The 20,497-nt window shown below is 46.5% G+C and overlaps 2 protein-coding genes across 3 annotated transcripts in view; one reads left to right on the plus strand and one right to left on the minus strand.

The window, feature by feature from the left end:
* Positions 1–6,013, minus strand: part of TRMT10A (tRNA methyltransferase 10A) — a 36,578-nt gene extending 30,565 nt beyond the window's left edge. The window contains exon 1 of one of the 2 annotated variants that reach the window (XM_088453210.1): positions 5,875–6,013. The gene's annotated coding sequence lies outside the window, so the exon portion shown is untranslated. The remainder of the gene's footprint in view (positions 1–5,874) is intronic. The other variant, XM_088453209.1, reaches the window with a different exon arrangement.
* Positions 5,994–20,497, plus strand: part of MTTP (microsomal triglyceride transfer protein) — a 161,546-nt gene continuing 147,042 nt past the window's right edge. Inside the window, exon 1 of the mRNA XM_088453208.1 lies at positions 5,994–6,409. Coding sequence (XP_088309334.1) covers positions 6,181–6,409 — 229 coding nt within the window. The 5' untranslated portion in view covers positions 5,994–6,180. The remainder of the gene's footprint in view (positions 6,410–20,497) is intronic.

The raw sequence follows: 20,497 nt of genomic DNA on the forward strand, positions 1-20,497 counted from the left end.
TGAAGATAAGCTTCAGAAATAGCCATACGTATCCAGGCTGCCAAAGTTTGCTTTGAAGCAGGCCAACCCTTTTTACAGAAGCCATAGAGGACAACAAAGCGTCCGACTTCCTAAACAAAGAAGTGCGGTCCACATAAGTCCTTAAGGCCCGCACAACATCCAAAGAGGCCTCACCCACGGAAAGACCCGGTGAGTTAAAGGCCGGAACAACTATTTCCTCGTTAACCTGAAACTGGGAAACAACTTTGGGGAGAAACTCGGGCCGAGTGCGGAGCACTGCCCTGTTCCCATGAAAAAACCAAGAAAGGGGGTCTACAAGAAAGAGCCCCTAACTCAGAAACACGTCTGGCTGAAGCAACGGCCAGAAGGAAAACAGTCTTAGCTGTTAGCCATTTAATATCCACTGAGCCCAGTGGTTCAAACGGCGGTCCTTGGAGAGTCCTCAGGACCACAGCCAAATCCCAAGGCGCCACAGGTGGAACAAAGGGCGGCTGAATACGGAGAACACCTTGCATAAAGGTGCGCACATCCGGGATTGTAGCAATCCTACGGTGAAACCAGACAGATAGGGCCGAAACCTGTACCTTCAAAGAAGCAAGGCGAAGCCCATGATCTAGTCCAGCTTGCAGGAAGGCGAGAATCCGAGACAGACGAAACTCCCGCGGTGCATAACCTCTCGGTCGACACCACTGGAAGAACGTATGCCACACGCGATGGTATATCCTCGCGGAAGACGGTTTCCGAGCTCGTAACATGGTACACACCACAGAGCTGGCAAACCCCCAGGACCTCAGCATGGACAGCCGAGTCAGGTCCGGGTGAAGACAAGGACCCTGAGACAGAAGGTCCGGTCGTAGCGGCAACCGCAGAGGACTGTCCACGGACAGACCCTGAAGGTCTGAGAACCAGTGCCGTCTGGGCCACGCGGGAGCTATCAACAGGAGCGTCCCTCCTTCCTGTTTGAATTTCCGGATTACCCGTGGAAGAAGGGAGACCGGAGGGAACAGGTATGCGAACCTGAACGTCCACCGGACGGACAGAGCATCCACCAGAGACGCCCCTTCGTCTCTTGTGCGAGACCCGTACACCGGCAACTTGTTGTTGTGCCGGGACGCCATGAGGTAGATTTCTGGAAGACCCCACCTGTCCACCAGTAGTTGAAAAACGTCCGGGTGCAGGGACCATTCCCCTGGATGAACGTCCTGGCGACTTAGAAAGTCCGCCTCCCAATTTAGCACTCCCGGGATGAAGACCGCTGATATGGCCGGAAGATTGCGCTCCGCCCAAACCAGGATCCGAGAGACCTCTACGAGAGCCGCCCGACTGCGAGTTCCTCCTTGCCTGTTTATGTAGGCCACGGTGGTAGCATTGTCCGACTGGACCTGCACCGGGTGACCCTGGAGAAACCGCTGTGCCTGCAGGAGAGCATTGAAGACCGCACGGAGTTCCAAGATATTTATTGGAAGCTCCGCTTCTGTCGGTGTCCACCTGCCCTGGAACAAGTGTGGACCCGAAACTGCTCCCCAGCCCCGAAGACTGGCGTCCGTTGTCAACAGGACCCAATTTGGAACCCAGAACGGACGTCCCTTGTTGAGGTGGGTCATCTTTAACCACCACGCAAGGGACAGGCGAACCTCCGGGGTGAGCACAATCGTCTGGAACTTCAGAGACTGAGGCAGCCCGTTCCACTTGGACAGGATCAGGTGCTGCAGAGGTCTAGAGTGAAACTGGGCGTATTCCACCATGTCGAACACCGACACCATGGAGCCCAGTAACCTCATCGCCGAGTGTAAGGACACCCGGCGGCTGTGCAGACAACTGCGCACCCTTGACTGTAAAGCAGAGATCTTGTCCTCCGTCACGAAGATCCTTTGCTGTCCCGAGTCCAATAAGGCTCCAAGATGCAGAATCCTCCGAGACGGGATTAGAGTGGACTTCTGCCAGTTAATTAGCCAGCCATGCCGTTGCAGCAGGGCAATGGTCAGGTCCAAGTGGTGTAACAGGAGCTCTGGAGATCCTGCCACCAATAACAGGTCGTCCAAGTACGGCAACATGCGGACTCCTTGCAGCCGCAGAGAAGCCGCCATGACCGCCATAGCGTCCTGTATGTCCAATGACACCATGTAGTCCCCAGGTTCCAGCGCCAGAATGATGGACCGTAGGGTCTCCATCCGAAACTTCGGGACCCGCAAAGACTTGTTGAGTGCTTTGAGGTTGAGAATCGGACGATATGACCCATTGGGTTTCTGTACCAAAAATAGATTTGAATAGAAACCCTGGCCCCTCTGGGAGAATGGAACAGGCACTATAACTCCAGCCTGGAGCATAGTGTGCAATACCTTCCGCAGCTCCGTAGCCTTGTTCCGGTCTGATGGTAGACCCGTGGTGAAGAATCGAGCCGGGGGTCTGTGCCGGAAGGAGAGGGCGTACCCGTGAGAGACCACCTCCAGAACCCAAGTGTCTGTCGTAGTGAACGACCAACACCGGGAGAACTGCAGCAGGCGGCCTCCCACCCTGGGATCCCCCAAGGGGAGACCCGGACCGTCAGGCCGCAGGCTTGTCATCTGGCTTGGGGGCCGGACGTCTGGTACTCCATGCCTGTTTCCGGGGCTTGCCCGATTTCTTAGGGCCAGCCTGTCGAGGAAACGACTGTGGTTTGGGCCTGCCCTGGGCCCTAGATGACCGAAAGGACGATGGTCCAGAACCAGAAGGAGCAGCGGCCGACGGGAGACAAGCAGATTTGGCTGCCGCCAGCGTGGCCACAATCTTATCCAGATCCGGACCGAAGAGAACTTCTCCGGTAAACGGCAACGCTTCCAGACCTTTCTTGGATCTGCGTCCGCCTTCCAGGATCGCAGCCACAAGGTGCGACGAGCAGCTACCGCTGCTGAAGAAATTCTAGACACCAGAGTACTAATGTCTAGAGCCGCCTCGTTGATGTAGGTGGCCGAATCACGGAGATTGCCAATCAACTCCGCTTGTTCGGCCGGACAGTCGGATTCAAAAGAAGCCTCTAATGAATCCGCCCAGCGCTCCATCGCTCTGGCAACCCAGCAAATGGCCATAGCCGGCCGTGCTGCCCCCCCTGCAAGGGAATAAGCGGACTTCAGGCAGATTTCTACCTTGCGGTCCGTAGCATCCTTAAGGGAGGACATGGATGGCATCGGCAATGTGGCACTACGGACAAGACGGGTCACGTGAGAATCCACCTGTGGAGGGGATTCACACTTAGCAAAATAATTATCCGCGAACGGATAAGCCACCGCCAGGCGTCTCTGCGGCTGGTATCTTTTGCCAGGTTGTTTCCACGCCTCCTCTAAATGGTCCACCAACTGACCCGAAAGAGGAAAGACTGTGGCATCGCCCTTCACATCTTTGAAAAAGGCATACTTAGATTTAGCCGCTGGGGGAACTTCGTCCTCAATCACCAAGGCTGTGCGGACCGCCCGAATAAGTCCAGGAATATATACTTTGGACTTAGCATCAGCGTCCTTAGTATGGAAAGGTTCCTGATCGTAAGGATCCAGAATCTCCCCATCATCAGACGTCCCTTCGTCATCCTCATAAGGAGCGGACAGAGACGCCACCGGCCTTTTATGAGGCCGCATCACAGACTCCCCTTGCAATACATCCGACAAGTGCTGTAAAGAACTCGTCAGGGAGTTAACCCACGCTGGCTCCTGAGAACCCGGGAGCGGGGAAATAGGGAGACTGTGGGGTACCACCAATTGTCGTGGGAACCCCTGCATGGGTGACGACACCACAGACTGCTGGGACAAACCCATCGGAGTAAACGCGGGCTGCGGAGCTAACTGGCCCACTAAAGCTGTTAACGCCTGAGCGAAACAAGCCCAGGGCGGCTCCTGTACCGGTGCTGTAACCGTAATAGGCCGCGCCATGGACAACACTGCCGGCAAAGGCCCTCCGCGCTACCCTCCCCCTCCGCTAACGGTACTTTGCACGTGGTACACTGTAGCCGGAGGGGAAAATCACTTTCAGACATGATGGCACCACGTATGTGACCTCTCTCACCAATTAAGTATTAAATAGGCGAGAGACCACCCTGCAGCACCGCACCGCAAGGGCTTTAGCAGAAAGAACAGGGACAGTAATAAAGCTGACAGTTTAGTGAAGAATAGTTACAGGCAGCGCTAGCACAGTCACATACAATGCAGAGAAATAACAATTCCTGCACTAACAGCGCTGATCACTCAACTACACAGACACAGGGCCTGGTAGGACACAGCGCTGCATACACAGACCTGAGCCACAGCGGAGGAGAGGTATGCGGGGGGACCCAGACCACGATGCTTCCTTCCAGACTTCCAGCAGCGTTCACCATGCGTTGCAGAGAAGATGGCCGCCGAGGAGCAGAGAGAAGCTGGCCTGGGGGAGGAGCGCTGACACAGGACCAGTCAGCACAGTGCAGAGAGGGCTGTGTGCAGCGGGGGAGGCGCCGGCTGTGAGACAGGGAAGGCGCGCTCCCCTGGCATGCATTTAACCCCTGGGACGCCGCAGCGCTACCGCTCTGCTGCGGTCCGCTGTCCCAGGGGGTAGTGGAAGCGCAGGTTGGTCGCCTGGCTCCACGCTGCAGCCAGTCCCCAGGGAGCCCCCTGCCTGGGGACTTAGGACCATGTGATCAGCGGGGACCCACCGCGGGACCCCGCTGCTTACCTCTGTCCCCCTTGAATCCGGCCATGGTCCGGAGCATCTGGGGTCACCGCTAGCTGTGACCCCAGACGCCCACCAGCATCCCCGGATCAGTACCGGCGTTCTGGTACCGGCGGGGTGTAGGGAAGACAGCATGGACGTCAGGACTGACTGTCCATGCTGTTCATCCAGATGTGCAGCCACAGCTGCATGAAGAAAAAGCTTCAGGGGCTCTTCTAGCCCCCACTCCAACAGGTGCACCCGACTCCGGCCGGGCACCAAACTAAACTGAGGTGCCTTGGCCTGGGGGCGGGGTATAGGAGGGGGACCTAGTGCATCCTGGGAGGCTGAAAGCTTAACTCTTTGGTGCCCTGCGACTGACGTCACACCTATACCCCAAGGTATCCTGTGGATACCCTATGGACCCTGAAGTAGAAATTTGGATTCATTACAGAAACCAGTACCTCCTCCAGTGACACTACAAGCCTACCTTCCCCAGCCAGACCATGAAATAAGAATAGGATACATGTAGAACATGAGCAGACAGTAGTGGGGATAAGTTGTCACTTTTATTATACAGAGCAACGATGTAGATATAATGCGATACATACATATATATATATATATATATATATATATATATCACCAAACATGTAGTAAAACTAGCATTACTGCACCAGTAGTGCTATATAGGGACATAATTCAGTGGCTAGAAAAGAGGATGGCAGCAAATAATAAAATAATAATAGGTATTACATATAGTTTTAAATCGTTAATTGCTTTCTGTTTACTTACACTGACCCACCACCCTCAAATAATCATTTCCTATGTACACTATTAATGAGGTGACCTTACTTCTCTCTTTGCTCATATAAGTCGTCTCATACCATTGCATCTTCTGATTCCCTGAAACTGTATGATCAGGTTTTTCCTCCTTTAATGCTAAATATTTGATAGTTTATGTTCAGTTAATCAATGTTATTGTATTATGTACATAGTTGAAGAGGATAGAGCAGCGTCCAACCCAATCTTGGGGACACAACTGACAGGTGTATAAAATAATTATTAAGCACGTAGTACTGCTGCAAGCCCTTATTCTGCTCAAGCGAGCGAAAGGTAAGAGATAGTGCCTGTCAATTTAGAGAGCAGAGGTTTTGAAGGCAGTATGTAACATATTGTGCTGTGCTCAATTTCGATAACACTCTCACACGTTCAAAACCTGACCGTATTTGGAAGAGAGGAACAATCTGGAGGCTGTATCGTGAGAGCAATCAAGAACATCCGCAGCGTGCTACCAGCGCTATCAGGAACACAAGGATGTCCAGGCGCAGCTCTGACGTCACTGTCGCAGTTGAAGCTGGCGAGTCCACTTTGGCAGTCATGTTTGAAACGGGCAAAAGCAATGTTCAAAAAAGTTATTAATAGCTATGCGGGTCCGGGAAAATAGTGCAGCAATTTTATTTTCTTGCTGTATTGAAGATTAGTATTTAGTATTAGTATTTAGCTCTGCGTGTTGCAGAGAGGACAGTAATGAGCTCTTTGAAGACCAAAAGCGCAAGCAAGGTCTTTGGGAAATGTGATAGCTGTACTTATACAGTCTCAGTTATTGGAAAGATCAGACTCCCCTTCATGTGTAACAGATGCCGATGGTTTGTTATACCTACTCCCGTGAACAGTTTATTGTTGTTATTTGCATATCATTGGATTGTGGTCTCCGGGAAAATGGCTGCTGCAGGATACCTCAATGTAGCAACAACAGGTAATTGAAAAGCTCAACTTTAGTCAAAGTTGCAGCGCTTGATGCTAAGCCAGAGGTTCCCAAACGCGGTCCTGAAGGCTCCCTAACAGTTCAGGTTTTAGAGATATCCTTGAGCACAGGTGGTTAAATCAAATTGATTGAGGTACTAATTAAGGCCCTGATTCAGAGCCGGACGCTCTGACCAGAGCGCTCGCTCTGAATCAGGGCCCACCTCCATAATTATGGAGCGTCCTCCTGGACGCTTGTATAGCTGTGGGTCACCACCCACAGCATATACGAGCGTGCAGGTTGATGGTCGCGATGGTCTTGACCATCGCCACTGCGAGCCGAAGCCTGCGGTTGAGTTTCTCAACCGCAAGGCCCGGAGTGATTTTGGCTCTATCAGAGCCAAAATCACTCCCACTGACATCACTAGTGATGTCAGTGGGGGCGGCTTCTGACGGTAGGCGTTCCCGTGGGAACGCCCCCGTCTGGGAGGCACGCCCACCAAAGGCGGCGTGCTGTCAATCAACATCGACAGCACGCCCCCTTTGATCAGACACAACGAGCGAAGGAAAGTCCTTCGCTCGTCGCGCATGCGCACGACGGAGCTCCCTCCGTCGTGCGCATGCGCAGTGCAGACCATCGACCCACTTGCGAGCGGACAGCCGCTCGCGAGTGGGTCTGAATCAGGCCCTAAGTCACCTATGTTCAAACTTAGATATTACTAAAACCTGAACTGTTGGGGAGCCTTGAGGACCGCGTTTGTCAACCTCTATGCTAAACTGTTTGTGGATTGTGGGAATGAAGGACATGTCAATGCCAAGTGCACTTTAAAAAAAAAAAAGGTTGCAGCGTAAAGCTACAATTCATACATGCCTACTCTCCCGAGAATTGCGGGAGGCTCTCGATTTTTCGGATAGCCCCCGGAAGGTAGCCATATCTCCCGCATCCCGCCCACTTCCTAGTGAAGTGGGCAGGATTGGGAGATTTTACCTGGAATTTTTGGGCTAAATGGTGCAAATTTAATTTATTTAGCCCTGCCCCCTCCTTACGGACCCACAAATTGCGGGGGGTTTCTGTAAAGGGGCAGGCCTAATGCTGTCTATCGTCTGGCCATTCCCCCGAAGAGGAGAGCAGCAGGTCCCCTTCTGCTGCTCCCGGAATTATTATCTATCCATATTGCAGGGTATATTTTCAATGAAAATATCCCCCCTATGTACAAAGGGAAACTTTAGTAGAAGCCTCTCACGTTTGTGAAAGACTTCTCCTGGGGAAGCTGACACTGCGCATGCGCACAGTGTCAGCCTCCAGAATTGGCCGGAGGCTGCGAGAGAGAGAGATCAAATGATCTCTCTCCTGCTCCTGAGGCCTCCATAGGCTTAAGGCCCCCATACACGGTGCGATTTGCATAAGATTTGATCTAAACGATTTCACTTGAAAATTCTTCCCTTGAAATTCTATACGATTTGTGCCAAAAAATGGTACGATTGTACAAACGAGCATACGATTAGATGTGTCTTAAGCATTTGCAAATAGTTTAAGATATATCCTATGTGAGCAAACAGCCTCACAATGCATCTGCTAGAATCTCAATAGGGGAGTGCTTACCTATATATAAGGCAGCATCCATTTGGCACACTCTGCTCTATAGTGAGGCTTGGTTTTATACCCTGCTGAATGCTGTACATTGCTATTGTGCTTTGCTTTGGGCTTGCCTTTAAAGGGGCACCTCCACTAGAAGATCTACTCCCTGTCCAATCTCTATACGATTTTCCCTTGATTTTTTACCTTGAAATTTTATCTTTCAGTCTGAACGATTTGCAAACTATCTTTAATAGATCAAGTGAAATTGACCTGCATGTTCGGTCGACTGACGAGACGATCAAACGACCAGTGGGAGCGCGCATCGTTGATCGTTAACGACCAAACACTGCAAGATTCATAAACGATTTTTAAACGATTGAACGATATCGATGTTGTTATCGTTCAATCGCCTGCTAAAATGGTGTAGTGGATGCCCCCTTAACAAAAGTGTGTTCTATACTAAATACATTTTGTGGTCATGGATTCCTATTGCTATACGCTTCTGCTAGCCTATGGCTATCTGAAGCTGAAAGGTGATGGAGCTGAGGAGAGGAGGTGGATGAGGTCTAGCTGGACCAAGGAGTGGCTGATGAGGAGGGAGACCTGCTCCCATATGCCCTGTTGATGGAGATTAGGGAGAACAACCCAGATGATTACCGCATTTACCTGCGTATGGATGATGCCACCTTCCAGGAGTTGCTGCGTCTGGTGACCCCCTATATCCAGAGGCAGGACACCGGCATGAGGAGGGCCATCCCGGCTGAGGAGAGGCTCATTGCTAACCTGAGGTACCTAGCTACAGGAAGGTCCTTTGAAGACCTAAAGTTTGGGACCCTCATTTCCCTCCAGGCTTTGGGGCGCATCATATCGGACACCTGTCAAGCCATTGTGAATGTCCTGAAATTCCACTACTTTAAAGTGAGTAAAAACACTACACATTTGTTTCTGGTGAAAGAAATGTTTTGTTTTGGTTTTTTTGTTTGTTTTTTCACACTTGTTTTTTCACACATAGTAGTGCCCTGCTTAACATAACATCCACTACAGACACACAGGCCACTCGCTGAAAATGGAATGTCACTAGATAATGTCTTACCTAGAACTCCATCTCTATGGGCAGCTCCCCTCTTTCATATGTATTTATGGGCACCTAGTGAATGGAAAAATTGTGTTTTTCGTAATACAGGGTAAGACTGTCAGGTGATGAAAGTTGATCACCAGACAGTAGCTACTAGTGGGCTACATAACCTCAAAAGAGCGGACCCCCCTCTTTCAAATATGGGTGCCCACACAGTTGCTGGTGTCATTATGGCATAGTTACCGACTTATAAATTGTCCTCCCTGGGAGAAGCCTGGGGAGGAGAAGTAGGTGGGCAAAGTTGGGGTGGGGCCGCCGGATCGCGTACTTTAGCCCTGCCTTGCTGCGACAATTCATGTTTTAAATAGAGGTTGGGGCATCATTAGGCACCACCCCCAATGCACAGACCCACCTATTCCTGCTATTCTCCCCATTCTGCCCACTTCACTAGGAAGTGGGCAGAATGCTGGAGAAGTACCTACCCTTCCGGGGGTGCGGGGAGTTACCCGAAAAATCGGGGGCCTCCCACGAATTCCGGAAGGGTAGGCATGTATGCATTATGGGGGTGCAATAGACGCCTCCTACAAGCTTCTGTGATCTGCTGCTGCATCCGAGGATGCAGCATGGAATCACTTGCGAGAACATTGGCCATCTGTGTACCTGCAGATTACGCAGGATGGACGGTGTTTCCACTCTGCTGGGTCCAGAAAATCTGCATAGGAAGACGCAGACCTTGGCCTCAGCAGCCTACAAAACCGAAGCGACACACCCCGTTTTGTAAAACGGACGCCATCCCTTCCCCGTCCCAAATGAGTTCAGCATGTCAATCATGCTGCGGCTTGGAGGCACTGCAAGCTATCTCACAGAGGAGACCTGCACATGCGCTGATCTCTCAGCATCGGTGTTGTACACAAACCTTTGGGTTTGCATACAACACTGAATCAGGCCCATTTGCCAATCTCTAGTTATGGCCAAGGATGTCAGCCTTCAGTTAATGTATTTAATCACTAAACACATTTTTATTCCTCACCAGAAGAGAGGATCGTGCAAATATGACTTCTTTATTACATACGTTGTGCCTTTTAATCCCTTTGCATGTTTTTGTTTAAATACTACTTCTAAATTTTGTGTGTTTTTTCCTATTCTTCTATTACTCTATAACCTACTATCAGTAAATATGCTGCTACCAATGGCTTTATGGGCCTGATTCAGACCCGCTCGCGAGCGCTGAGCGCTCGCAAGCGGGTCGATGTTGGCCAAGTGCGCATGCGCACGACGGAGGCGGCTCCGTCATGCGCATGCGCGAGACCCGAATAACGACGGCCAAGCCGTCGTTATGGGTCTCGCACCAATGTGGGCGTGCTGTCGATGGTGATTGACAGCACACCCTCTTTGGTGGGCGTGCCGGGGGCGTGGCTGCCCAGACGCCGTCTGGGGCCGGCCCATTGACATCACTAGTGATGTCAGTGGGAGTGCATTCGGCTCTGATAGAGCCAAAAGCACTCCAGGGCTTGCGGAAGACGAGACCCTACCACAAGGGTCTCGTCGCAAGCCCGACCATCATTTTGGCCGCTCGCTATAGCTGTGGGTGGTCACCCACAGCTATTCGAGCGGCCAGGAGGCCGCTCTTAAATTCAGAGGGATGGCCCTGATTCAGAGCGAGCGCTCTGTCAGAGCGTCCGGCTCTGGATCAGGGCCTCTGTGTGGAAAACCTCCTGTAGGTATGTTGTACAAAAAATAACCAGTAGGTGGAGATATAATTCCACAAAACTTATAGAATATTTGGACTAACTAGATTTTGATGTTTACTCTTTGTATAATTTACATTCAATAGTTTATACCAGAATTATCTCTGAAAATAAATGAACTGCAATGGATGCTTTAGGCTGTGTTTGTATTCAAAGAAACATTAAAAACTCAGGTAAAATTCACTGATTGCAATTAGGAAATTTCAAATGTATGATAATGATTTAAGTGGATCTTTAAGTAATATTTTTATTCAACAGTCTGGGAAAAGTTATTAAAATATTTTAAGTAAGCCACTTGTTCTAAATTTATTTTTTCCTGTTTTACAGCCTCTCCTAAATGTAACATGATCATGCTGATGTGAAGAGCAGGTAAAGCACACACCACTGGTGACGTAGTATTTTTTTAATTTAATTTTTTTTTAAAAAGGGACAATGTTTTTGTTAATTATACTGGCACCACCGTAATTCACCATTGCTGCACCTTTCAACTTCAACAGAGGTTTCAAATCTCCTACTGCCTGGCTCAAGTCATTGGGAACTTTGGAAACAGCAGTTCAAGTGGAAGAAGAAGGGCTGGAGAGTTACAGTGGTGTGTCCGTGTATTTAACCTATTCACAAAACAAAGATACATTTGATATATTAAAACATGTTTATTCAAGTTAAAAACATTTAATAGTTATATATAATGCTGTTGATGTGTCTGTTTTTTAAATAACTATTTCAACTTTCCAGGCCCACTAGTGGAAAAAAATAAATAAATATACAGTACAAATATTTTTATGTGTTGCTTTGTGTTAGGTTTCTATTGCTATGTTTAAAGTGCACCTAGAAATAATTTTAACCTGCAAATGTACAATTGTACAGGGCCGGACTGGGACTAAAAATAGGCACTGGCATTTAAAAAGCACACAGGCCCACCTCGCGTCAGCATCTGGCTCCTGGCATAGACTCCTCCCCTTACTATTCCCAACTCCTCCCACTTCTTAGTCTATGCTCTTACAAATATAATTAATATTAGAACACCATACAAGTGTACATCATTCTCTGTATTAAAATACATACAACAGAGGACATTCTGCAGTGGATTCATGCATGTGCAATAGTAAGACATTTGGTATTGTGTTGGTTCTGTAAAGCTGTCACTTCATTGGTAAAGCTGGCACTTCATTGGTGTTGGTCACACACAAAGAAAAGGGAAAGCATTTTCCTAATTGACCAAGCCCTAGCTTAGTAGTTGTAAAAGAGTAGATAGTGTTCACTGTAGGAATTTTTTAGGGCAGGGGTCCTGAACGCATCTGTGCAAACCAGATGTGAGCCGTAACTACACATTTTGACAAAAGAGCATTTGTGCCGCCATCCACAAGTGAAGCCTGAAGGCGCGCACCAAAAAATCCAGATGTGGTCTCGCTCGCAGGGTTCGTGACCATATAATAGTACCCCCTTAGTCACATTACGCCGCACTGTAGTGCTCCTTCGTCACATTACACAGCACAGTAGTGCTCCTTCATTACTTTACACAGCACAGTAGTGTCCCTTTTTCACATTACATCACACAGTAGCGTCTCATTTTCACGTTACATCACACAGTACTGTTTCTTTTTCACGTTACGTCACACAGTAGTGTTCCATTTTTATGTTACGTCACACAGTAGTGTCCCTTTTTCACATTACATTATACAGTAGTGTCCCTTATTCACATTACGTCACCCAGAGCCCATTGACATTTTGCCAGACAGTAAAGCCCCTTATACATTACGCCATGCAGTAGTAATGTCCCTTATACATTATGCCGCACACAATAATGCCCCTTTTTTTCTGAAATAAAACTGGATTCTATTGAAATTACCATTGGTTTGTAACTATCACACAACAGCAATGAATTCTGCTTTGCAGCTTTACCAAAGCAAAATTCTTGAATCATTTACAGTAGTACAGTAGTATTTATATATAATAATTATTATTATTACTAACTTTCATACTAGTAGTCCACACAGAGCACAGTGACAGGGCAGGCAGGCACAGCCACAGACTCCCCACTCCTCTGTCTCCAACTGGCAGCTACTGGCTGAGGAACAGAGCACTACAGCACCCAGACTTCTGAAACACCACACTCACCAAGCCAAGCCCAAGGTGTGCAACTCTGCTCTTCCTATCAGCATTCAGCAGCGCTCCTCGTAAGAATGGTTGTGGATAAATCCTCTTCCCTTGCAGAATGCCAGGCAGCACCCGGCGAGCGTGATGACATCACGGGGCTTGATGACGTTGCGTCCTGTAGTCTTCTTACGGCGGGGGTTAGGTGGTGTGCGGCCCCCTGTATGAGACTTGCGGCGGCGATGGAGGACATCACGCCTCCTCTGATACTGGCGGCGGGAGTGGGATTGTGTGGGCGAACTGGTGGCAGCGGGGCCCTCTCAGCTGCACTGGCCAGTCCAGCCCATCTGGCCATCGGCCCTTCTGGCATTTACCAGAACAGCCAGATGGGCGGTCTGGCCCTGCAATTGGAAAATGTAAAATGCCTCCCATTAATAGTATATGCATACTTGACGATTTTCCGGTTGCCACTTTCTGGAGGGGACAACCAGGAAAGCTCTGCAGGGGGCGTGTCGGCAGCAATGGTGGGCAGTGCGGGGGGTGTCGGCGGCTGTGGTGGGTGGTGTGGGGGACATGGCGGCGCAATTGCGTCATCTCATCCCCACGATAATGTGGGTGGCGGCAGACTGGGAGATTTGCCCTATCTTGTGGGCAGCCGGGAGCACCACACAATTTTCGGGAGCCTCCCAGGCATTGCAGGTGAATCTGCATGTATGAGTATATGTCTAGGATGAGATTTGACCTCCAGCAAATCAGAGATCCTGCAAAAATCAAATCCTTTTGTAAGAGAAAAAGGCTGTCTTCCCTCCTGCCAAGTTAGGAAGGACCTTGTAATTGTGACCTATCCATCCCTTTTCCTCATTTAAAAAAAAAAACCTCTCACCTACATAATGAATTCAAACTGATGCTGAAATGCAAGACCTAAGTAAGTCTCTAATTGCAAAAGTTATATGTCGCAAAAGAGGGTTAAGGTACATACTGTATATACAGTATTTATATATACACAGTCAGGTGCATAAATATTGGGACATTGACAGAATTTTCATATTTTGGCCTGTATTCACCACCACAATGGCTTTGAAATGAAACAAACAAGATGTGCTTTAATTGCAGACTTTCAGATTTAATTTGAGGGTAATTACATCCAAATCAGGTGAACGGTGTAGGAATTACAACGGTTTCTATATGTGCCTCTCACTTTTTAAGGGGCCAAAAGTAATGGGACTATCAACTCAAAAGCTATTTCATGGACAGGTGTGTGCTATTCCCTCATTATTTCATTATCAATTAAGCAGGTAAAAGGTCTGGAGTTGATTCTAGGTGTGACATTTGCATTTGGAATCAGTTGCTGTCCACTCAATATGAGATCCAAAGAGCTGTCACTATCAGTGAAGCAAGCCATCATTAAGCTGAAAAATCAAAACAAACCCATCAGAGAGATAGCAAAAACATTAGGTGTGGCCAAATCAACTGTTTGGAACATTCTTAAAAAGAAAGAACGCACTGGAGAGCTCAGCAACACCAAAAGACCCGGAAGACCACAGAAAACAACTGTGGTGGATGACAAAAGAATTATTTCCCTGGTGAAGAAAAACCCTTCACAACAGTTTGCCAAATCAAGAATACTCTCCAGGAGGTAGGTGTATATGTGTCAAAATCAACAATCAAGAGAAGTCTTCACAAGAGTGAATATAGAGGGTTCACCACAAGATGTAAACCATTGGTGAGCCACAAAAACAGGAAGACCAGATTAGAGTTTGCCAAACAACATCTAAAAAAGCCATTACAGTTCTGGAACAACATCCTATGGACAGATGAGACAAAGATCAACTTGTACCAGAGTGATGGGAAGAGAAGAGTATGGAGAAGGAAAGGAACTGCTCATGATCCAAAACATACCACCTCATCAGTGAAGCATGGTGGTGGTAGTGTCATGGCGTGTGCATGTATGGCTGCCAATGGAACTGGTTCCCTTGTATTTATTGATGATGTGACTGCTGACAAAAGCAGTAGAATGAATTCTGAAGTGTTTCGGGCAATATTATATGCTCATATTCAGTCAAATGCTTCAGAACTCATTGGACGGCGCTTCACAGTGCAGATGGACAATGATCCGAAGCATACTGCAAAAGCAACCAAAGATTTTTTCAAGGCTAAAAAGTGGAATGTTATGCAATGGCCAAGTCAATCCCCTGACCTGAATATGATTGAGCATGCATTTCACTTGATGAAGACAAAACTGAAGGGAAAATGCCCCAAGAACAAGCAGGAACTGAAGACATTTGCAGTAGAGGCCTGGCAGAGCATCACCAGGGATGAAACCCAGCGTCTGGTGATGTCTATGTGTTCCAGACTTTAGACTGTAATTGCCTGCAAAGGATTTGCAACAAAGTATTAAAAAGTGAAAGTTAGATTTAGGATTGTTTAGTTTATCCCATTACTTTTGGCCCCTTAAAAAGTGGGAGGCACATATAGAAACCGTTGTAATTCCTACACCGTTCACCTGATTTGGATGTAATTACCCTCAAATTAAATCTGAAAGTCTGCAGTTAAAGCACATCTTGTTTGTTTCATTTCAAAGCCATTGTGGTGGTGAATAGAGGCCAAAATATGAAAATACTGTCAATGTTCCAATATTTATGCACCTGACTGTGTGTATGTATATATATTATTTATATATATAGAGAGAGAGATAGATATCTATATCCCAGATGATCAGCACTCCTACACCCTTGCTAATAGCTTGCTAGGGTGCCAGAACAAAAGCAGCATACAAAATTCATATACTGTAGCGAATGGCACTCCGTGGACTTGAAGCAAGAACAATAAATAGCAGTCAAATAGTCATGTTAATCTTCCAACGTTTTGGGTCTTTATTGCCCTTGTTCAAGGATATATAAACAGAGTATGTAACAATTCTTACCTTAAATAACACCCAGTGTAGAGGAGGTATGTGACACCTCCTTCTGCATTTGCATTTTAAATGGACGGAATTGCACAGCTGCTTGTGTGCGGCTGTGCAATTCCGTCCATCTTTGAATCAGGCCCTTAGTTCCATTTACACAGTGCGAGTGCAATTCCAGGCACCTTACGTGCAACTGGGTACAGTGCAGCTAGCTCTGAAATGAACGGAATAAAGCAAGTCCTATCACCCACATCCACAGAGAATAGATTGGTGCATTGCGTTATTAGATATTCCTCTAATTAAGCCTTTGTAGGTTATTCCCTCCATTGGTTGCCGGTTTTCTACCGTATTCAATACAAAATACTCTTACTTACACATAAGGCTATTAACCAAACCACACCAACATACATCTCTTCACTCATCTCAAAATATCGCCCTACCCGACCTCTCCGCTCAGCACAAGATCTGCGTCTCTCATCCCCATGCATTACTTGCTCCCACTCACGGTTACAGGACTTTCTTAGGGCTGCACCCACTCTATGGAATGCCTTACCATGCAAAATACGACTTTCCTCTAGTCTCCAATCCTTCAAGCGATCCCTGAAAACTCACCTCTTCAGGCAAGCTTATCAGATCCCAGAACCGCCCTCACAACCTTCATAGTTACCATATCTAATTACATCCCCTTTTACAGTCCACACATAACCTCACACATTGTCTTTCTCTCACATCCTCATGACATTTGGCCGACATTCCTGTGTGACTGGATCATGCAGCCAACCAAGAAACTGTGCATTGTGGCTGGACCAAGATGCAATATATAGCACCTATCCTTGTGTATCAATGCCTATTTCCCTATAGATTGTAAGCTTGCGAGCAGGGCCTTCCTACCTATATATCTGTCTGTTATTACCCAGTTTTGTTCTATCAATGTTGACAATTGTAAAGCGCAACGGAATATGCTGCGCTATATAAGAAACTGTAAATAAATAAAATAAATAAATATATAAATAGGAACAATTTTTTATGTTTGGGAAACTGAGATATAATATGGACTAATGAATTTAACTGGCATGGTCACTCTGTTATTTAATGAGGCTGTCTAATTTATCTGAATTATTTGCACCTTTGTTTTAATGATCTACAGTTAGATAAGCTTGCTACAATGCTGTCCTTGGTTATCTTCAAGTTCAGCAACTAGTCAGTGTTCACTAAGCTTCTGTGATTTCTAAATGACTGCTGGAATTCAATGAAGAAGAAACCATCAGGGTGAAATACTTACCTCCTTTTAAGTGGCCCACTCCTAGAAATCCCAGAGGGGAGATCCAGTGGGCAATTGGGGATGATGTAATGACGCTATTCATATCAACCCTACACCCCACATTAAAATGTTGCAATTCACAACACAAAGCAAAAAGAGGTCACTGTACCATGCTGATGCAATTTTCCAAAAATCACATCATTATACCCAGACTCTGCCCACTTCAATGGGGAAGTGGACAGGATCCAAGGAATTTAGGAGTCTCCCAGACTTTCAGCCAGAGTAGGCAAGTATGGGTACAACCAATGACAGTTGCTAAGGTAAACAAATAGCTGGCAATGCAGAATAGGAAGGACGCAGGTAATTTAGAGTAAGAGGGATGCGATCACATTCTTGGCCCCAGGGCATTGCCTTGTTATTTGTATTCTAGTCTACAGATAGATCTAATGATACCATGGAATGTTATATGTGACATTGCGAATGGAACACACTGTAGTAGAAAGGATGCTGGTAACTATATACCAGTGAAACTAATCTCAGTAATAGAGTACGTAATAGAATATCTGCTGAAACAAACAAATTGCTATAAAGTGTGTGGAAATTATAGGACAGCTGGCCAGACCCTTGATAAACCAGTCATTAAGAAGCCTGTGTCCTGTTTGGGGACAGCGATCAAAAGATAGTTGTTTACACAGAAAGACACTGGTCTTAGCAGGTGTGAATTTCATCACCTTGTCGCAGCCTGCTTCCCAACTTCACAGAGAGCTGAAGGTATAAGTACCAGGAAACCCTGAAGCTTCAGCCAGCTGGGCAATTCACTCGGAGCTGACAAGGGTTAAAATCACCCCAGGGAGGGGGGGTGAGGGGGTGCCTGGAAGAGCAGGCATAAAAATGTGACTCAATCCTGGTCCATCTGCATGAGGCTATCGAAGGATACAGATGATCCAGAGTTTGTCATTGGGGAGGCCTCATCCCAGAACCATTTAATCCAACTGAGTGGTTTGTTTCTCCAATTTTGTTATTTAATTTTATTTTCTGGAAATTGTAATTAACTGTGTGATTCTTTTTAACATTATTATATTCTTTGTAACTTTTGTACATAAACTTTGAAGATATTCTTGAATTAAACATTAATTCTAGTTCTGGATCTGTGTTTTTATGACCCAAGCTCACCTTATGCTTTAGCATTACATTTTACTTATGCTGGTTAAATGAAAAAATCATATAATCTTGGCGCGTCTAACCATAAATAGTAACCCATATAATTATATAAATATAGAGCTGCAGCAGATAACAAACTCTGTGTAAGTCTGCATTATAAAGAAAGAACAAAGAACAGAGGTTTTATGCTATCCACTAAAAACAGAGGTTTTATGCTATCCAATCAGCCAATTTGCTAAAACTATTAGCCTAAGTATTTTTTATCACCTTGGAATTGTGATTAGCTCTGGTTCTAGGTAGATCTTCAGCTCTTTATTGCTTTGCTTTTCACAGCCACTAGCCATATTGGTATTTTAATAACAGTGTAACAGTTAATATTTATTTCTTTTTTTGTCTATCAGTGGTTTATTATATTTTCTGTGTTTATTTTAATTTGTTTAAACGTCATTATATGTGCTATTTTAGTGTCTATTAAATTTATACTGTATACATATACAATGTCATTTATTATACATTCTTTCCATCTATACTATATTGATTAGCAGTTGTTTAGGTATAGAGCAGCGCAGATTTTCTTCTTTGTTCTTCTGCTGGTTGCAGTTACCAGGTTTAGTTAACAACACGTGCTGAGGTAACCTGTAAAAGTCACGGGCGGCAATTCTCAGATTGCTGTATCTGGAGGGTCAGTCCGCAGGACCGTGACCGCAACCGTATCGGTCCAGCGTCCGTCTGTGAATCAGCGCCATAGTATATCTACATTTTATAACTCTTTTAAATACTGATCTACTCATAGAGCTTATCAGGAAACAGATATACAGATGGGTCCACATACATCTAGCCTCCTGGCGCATTAAATAGCCCTTTACGTCGCGCCATGCTGTGGCATGTGTGATAGAAGCACTGATAAAGTGGCCTATGTGTTCTAAAAATTCCCAGGAGAAGTCTGTTTTGTAAACAGACCAGAGTATCGGCTTTTGGAAAAGCCGGTTTGGGTCTTGGGGGTGTGGATGTGAGGAGAGGGAGGGCTCCATCCACAGGCCACTCCAGGTTTTGGGCCTTTCAGCCTGGTAACAGGCTCATTAGGGCTTGCAGCTGGAAATGGCTAAGATAAGCATGGTTTGTTTGTGGCTGAGTGTCTCACACCTGGGGAAGTAGGCATGCAGGCTAGCATGTCCAGAGACACTGTATGATTACCCTGTTAGTACTGTGCATGTGCTGTTATTGATAATGAGGGCAGTAGGTCCTACCGTTCTGGTAGTGAGGGTACCCACTGTTTAGTTAGTGCCCAGACGGGCTTGGGTTTTGTTTACTGTTTTATTTTGTTTATGCATTTGGTACAATAAAGGCTGGCGCCGACCAGTTTGTACAAGAACCCCAGACTTGTGTCCTGTTTCCTCGGCTGCTGTGTGTGTAAAGAGGGAGTCCATCTACCCCAGGAGAGGGACCGCTATCCCGACTGTGTCACACATGACTCAGTAGAGCTGAGCATCTTTTTACCTTCAAATGCATCTTATTCACACATGCCAGTGTTCTCTGGGTGTATCTGCATGCATAATGCTACGTTGCAGTGTTACAGCCGCTGACACTGTAATGTAGCATTTCATATGCAGATACACCCGCACTCGCTCAGAGAACATAGGCATGCTGCATATCATTTTAATCAGCAGAAGCTGCTTGTTCTATCTATTTGCATCGTTGTGCGAATAAGATGCATTTGAAGGTAAAAAGATGCGTAAAAAGACGCTCAGCGCTACCGATACACACTGAGCTCCAGCGTTATGTGTGGCGTGACTTCTAACGCACGGAGGATAGAGGTATGTATGTAGGCACATCTGTATAGAGATAAAAAGTGGAGAACTAAATTGTGCATATCTGGTCTTTAAATATTTGGCCTAATCACATCATCCCTGAGCGCTTTTATTAGACAAACACTGCACACACATAGCTTTATGTGAATCATCCTTCACTCAATTAAATTTTAATCTGACAGATCTGATTGACTGTTTTTTTTACACCACAGAGTTTACAATGTTGGATAACTTTGAACAAAAATGCATGTGATGACCAGTTTAAGGAATATGTTCAACAAAAGATCATTTTTGGTTAAACTTGGAAAATAGCAGATCCTTTGTGTGTTTATAAGCACTGACTGGATGTACAGGGCCGCCATTAAGTAAGAGCTCTTGACAAATAATGTTATGGAATGCTTAAATCTATAATTTCCTGTTGTAGTAGGTTAATCTCTTGCAGGGTTTCCTAGATGAGGATCATCATTTTGTTT

Source organism: Taudactylus pleione, unplaced genomic scaffold (genome assembly GCF_031769625.1).
Source record: "Taudactylus pleione unplaced genomic scaffold, aTauple2 ptg000573l, whole genome shotgun sequence".
NCBI lineage: Eukaryota > Metazoa > Chordata > Amphibia > Anura > Myobatrachidae > Taudactylus > Taudactylus pleione.